This window comes from Lactuca sativa, chromosome 4 (genome assembly GCF_002870075.4).
Source record: "Lactuca sativa cultivar Salinas chromosome 4, Lsat_Salinas_v11, whole genome shotgun sequence".
NCBI lineage: Eukaryota > Viridiplantae > Streptophyta > Magnoliopsida > Asterales > Asteraceae > Lactuca > Lactuca sativa.
The window spans coordinates 267,827,154-267,831,417 of record NC_056626.2 but is presented as its reverse complement, the minus strand read 5'-3'; the positions used below and the strand labels follow the sequence as shown (position 1 = coordinate 267,831,417).

The 4,264-nt window shown below is 31.3% G+C and overlaps 1 protein-coding gene across 1 annotated transcript; it reads right to left on the bottom strand.

Moving 5' to 3' along the window:
- Positions 1 to 216: 216 nt before the first annotated feature.
- On the bottom strand, positions 217 to 4,034 carry LOC111911661 (glycerophosphodiester phosphodiesterase GDPD4). The gene is made up of 9 exons (XM_023907425.2): positions 3,665 to 4,034; positions 2,898 to 2,984; positions 2,601 to 2,698; positions 2,431 to 2,491; positions 2,122 to 2,193; positions 1,807 to 1,899; positions 1,619 to 1,708; positions 1,062 to 1,189; positions 217 to 639 (listed from the first exon to the last, which is right to left on the bottom strand). The coding sequence occupies exons 1-9, from the start codon at positions 3,851 to 3,853 to the stop codon at positions 471 to 473; spliced, it is 987 nt and encodes a 328-aa protein (XP_023763193.1). The 5' UTR covers positions 3,854 to 4,034; the 3' UTR covers positions 217 to 470.
- Positions 4,035 to 4,264: the final 230 nt, after the last annotated feature.

Here is a 4,264-nt window from a genome sequence, read left to right as displayed (position 1 = left end):
TTTTTGGATTATTCGGTACTTATTTTATAAACTAAAATCAATTTGAAATCTAAAAGAATAATTCAGTTTTAACTTAAAATTAGTTCAAAAATCCGAATATCCAAACCAAATAGTCCAATCCAAATTGTCTGATAGGACAATTCAGTTATAACCAAATAGTGAACAGCCCTATATATAACACAAATTGTTTACTAAAAGTTTATATAAGGACAAAAATTTACCGTGTCAACTCAACTTGAAATGTATTTACCCTCGTTTAAAAAAATACAAAGTTTGACATGCTAGTGGGTTTATACATGTCTTTTAAATTTAACTAACCTGGATAATAAAAAATAACAATTTCATTTTTTATCAATTCAATCAAGACAAGGCCTCCACTTTCTTTGCCTAAAAAATACTAGTAACAAATACGCGATCAAGATATCCTGATTAACAACTAAGTGGTAATATCTAAGTATCTAGTTTAATACTCATGATCCCAAAGAATAACCATCAATAAGGCATTTTTTTCTTACATCGCGCATGGAAGTTTGAAGCAAAGTTGGATGACTCGTGATTATGGCATCCACATTTTCATTTAACATTTTATGCATTGCTGCTTCATCATCAACAGTCCATGCATAAACTTTCTTATTCCTCCTGTCAAATTGTATCATTAAACAGAGGTTATAAAATGCAAAAAAAAAAAAAAGGCTATTCCTATGAAAGCTGTACTAGAAAAAATAGCCTATACAAAGCAACTTTCACAACAATTGAGTAGTAGATTTTTAAAGTAGAATGTCTTCATAGGAAAAATAAAAAATGAAAGTAGAGTGCTATAATTGGGTAGATTTTTCAAAATACAATGCTTTAATGAGGAAAAAAAATGGAGCTACCATGTTGTAGTAAGAAATATACTTGCTCTAACAACAACTTGGTTGCATAAACAAGAACAAAATTGAAGCATAACATAAAATGTAAGAAAAGAATGAAAATATATATATATATATATATATATATATATATATATATATATATATATATATATATATATATATATATATATATATATATATATATACCTGTGCAGGATTTTAACAACTGCCTCATCAACTAGACCATGGAAAATGCCCACAACTTGAGCATCTCTCATCCTCAATAAGTTTGTTCTTGTTCCCGAAGAAAAGTTCATCATAACAATGTACCCCACCTATAAGGGACCCATTTCTTATCATATTATGCAAAAAGGAAATAAAAAAATATACTTGGGCAAAATGATCATTTCACATGCATTTAATAGTGGCAAAGTCAAGGACTCAAGTGTGACAAAAGTATGTTCCCTCGGAAAAACATGCAACTTAAAATCAAACTACTGGACCATATCCGTAAAAATCAATAAACATGGGGACGAAAACTGTAATTTACACATACATCTATTTAACCCAAAAAATTTAATACGATGATGAAATTATGTCCTATATATTATAATTACATTGAATTTGATGGTTGATTCAGGATAGAAGAACAAAAAAAAAAAATCAGTGAGTTTGGAAATCAGCATGAACTTTAATACATACATACATATATATATATATATATATATATATATATATATATATATATATATATAGGATCTTACCGGCACATCCTGTGACTGTTTATTTACATCTCTCACTAAATTGTCGCTTTTTGCCCATACAACGCAGTTCTTACATTGTGTGGTCTTCAGCTGCAATTATAAAATGTCTGACTTACTTAGCACATATGAATATGATATAGTTTTATAAGAAATATTTGCAAAGATAAATAAATATTATATAGGCTTACAACAGAAAGTATATCGGCTGCAAGCCCCTTCTCATATGATGGAGGCCCAACTTTGGCATCAACAACCACCTTCTCAACGGAACTTGATATAAACTGAAACAAAACACCACATGCTAAAATTATGCATATACTTTCAAATTTTAAAAATACCAACTTACTTTCGTTTAAACAATAGTGTCTTCTGTTCTGTAATTGGAGGGAAATAACATTACACAAACAACATATTTAACTATAATAGTGTCTTCTGTTCTGTAATTGGAGGGTATTTTGGTCTTTTAATAAAAAAAGGAACCGAAGAATTCCTTATGAATGTACCTTTAGTGCATCTTCCATTGTAGGGATGGTTGTGTCATGAGAAGCCACATGAGTGGCACCCAACTCTTTTATCTGCAGTAACAAACTAAAATATACTCTCATTCAACGCAAAACTTCCAGTAATTATTACACTTGAAAAAATAAATACTTATATTTCATTTATGGGACATTTTCATCAAATTGTAACCAAATTCCACACTTGTTCCATAATAAGAACCTCAAACTTTTTATCAACACCCAACTTTCATTTTGTTTCCATGATCCGAAAATTTGTATTTTTTGTTTTAAAAATTTTGCAAGAAACCTCACCTCCTTTGCACTCAAGTGTCCAACCATGGATGAAGTGTTCCCAGAAATTCGCTGCAAATCCCTGCCTGTTTCATATTAGACTCAACTCTACTAATAATTAACAAAACAAACCGATTATTTAAAAAGATAATCATTTTCCATCTTGTAAGCAATGCAACATAAACATTTACCTATCATGAAGAGCAAATAAAACCCCATCAGCAGAACGAGAAACATCAATCTCAATGCAGTCTACTTGAGAACGAATAGCAATACGATAAGCATCCATCTGTTAAATAAATAAACATGCATCGGTAACACAGATTTACCATAATTTAATTATTGCTCTGTCTTGCCTATCAAATCAAATTAAGTATTTGTAACTAACAAGATCAGATATATTACATATATGCATGTTTACAAGTAGTGAAAAAGAAAAGGAAATCATGAAATATTTATTTGGTAGTTTACAAAGATTAGATATATACTGTATTAGGAAAGGCCTTTGAGGAATCACCACCATGAGCACACACAAGGGGAGGCTTATTTAACCAACTGCACTTTTTTAACTGTGTCTGCAAATACATGGACAAACAATCATCCAATGAGCACATTTTTTTGTTAAATTTGATCATCATTCTTGAAAGTTATCAACTCTTTAAAAAAGTTTAAAAGCTGCTAAAACAGAATTGCAAGTGTGAAATATGTATACAAACATGCACATCAGGTTTGGCATTTCAGAAGCTTAATGTCTGTAGCAGAAAATATACTCACTCCATCACTGGGAAAGAGGTATTTTAGTACTTTTACAATTTAAAATTGTTAATAGAATTTTCAGGCTCAACACAATATCTTGTTATTTGGTGTTTCTCACAAATTTAAACATAGGATAATTTTTCTGAAGCTAGAATTAGCAGGTCGATCTTAAAAGGTCAAAGTACCTGTTGAATTGAAACAAAAGAGGCATCGTTTACCATAACATTAGGGGAATTAAAATATCAGTCCTTCCATTCCAAAACGAACTTCAAAGCTTTTTTATTTTTCAATTTAAATTAGCACTGGCCAAAGACAAACTTGTAATTGAGGTTGCTGCAAATATGTTAACTCAAAATAATAACATATTTAGAGCAAATTAGAGTCGAAAATTACACCTTTCACATGCAATAAGAAGAGAATAAGATCGTGAAAGCATTTGGGAAATAGAATGTTATTGGTATTAAGAGGGATCCGTAAAATGCAAGAAAAAACTCAAAACCTGATGGATACGTCGAAGTTTGAAGTGGAAATAAACAGGGGGGAGGATGGCGATGACTGCGAGAATTACGAGAACGGATCTGAAGATAAACCTTCTGGACAGGATTCCTCTGATTCTCCGACTCAGATTTCGATCGAGCGACTGTGCGCCACCGCCACGTCGTCTTCTCCATTTAGATGTTGTTGCCATCTACTCGACTCCTCTCAATCAATGCTCACTGCTGTGATAGTGTGTTAACGATCGGTAAATAATTGGATTTGATCGTTGGTTGAACGGAAATGGGAATGGGAATGGGAACGGAAACGTCGACGGGAAGGAGTATTTGCTTTGCGTTTGGCGATCCTTTGGAAATCATAAACACTATTTTGGAACCAATAAAATAAATTATTGATTTTATTTTGTTTTATATTGTCAAATATTGATTTTATTTTGTTCTGTATCATAAATGATGTAATTTGTTTTGATACGGGTGAGCAAAATTCATACCTCAAGTAAAATTAACCGTAAAAATTGTATACATCGTAGTCGATAAATTGTAACCGCAATAAAAACTGATTGTGAGGTTTTCTGTTTTACAAAAACCGTAAATTTGAGGTGCGG

What these genes read in the sequence shown, in the direction of transcription:
- LOC111911661 (XM_023907425.2), bottom strand. Translation starts at nt 3,853, where the DNA reads ATGGCAACAACATCTAAATGGAGAAGACGACGTGGCGGTGGCGCACAG. An exon ending in AACTTCGACGTATCCATCAG is followed by an intron (nt 2,985 to 3,664) that starts GTTTTGAGTTTT and finishes ATGTATTTGCAG; the next exon opens with ACACAGTTAAAAAAGTGCAG. An exon ending in CAGCCGATATACTTTCTGTT is followed by an intron (nt 1,709 to 1,806) that starts GTAAGCCTATAT and finishes TTATAATTGCAG; the next exon opens with CTGAAGACCACACAATGTAA.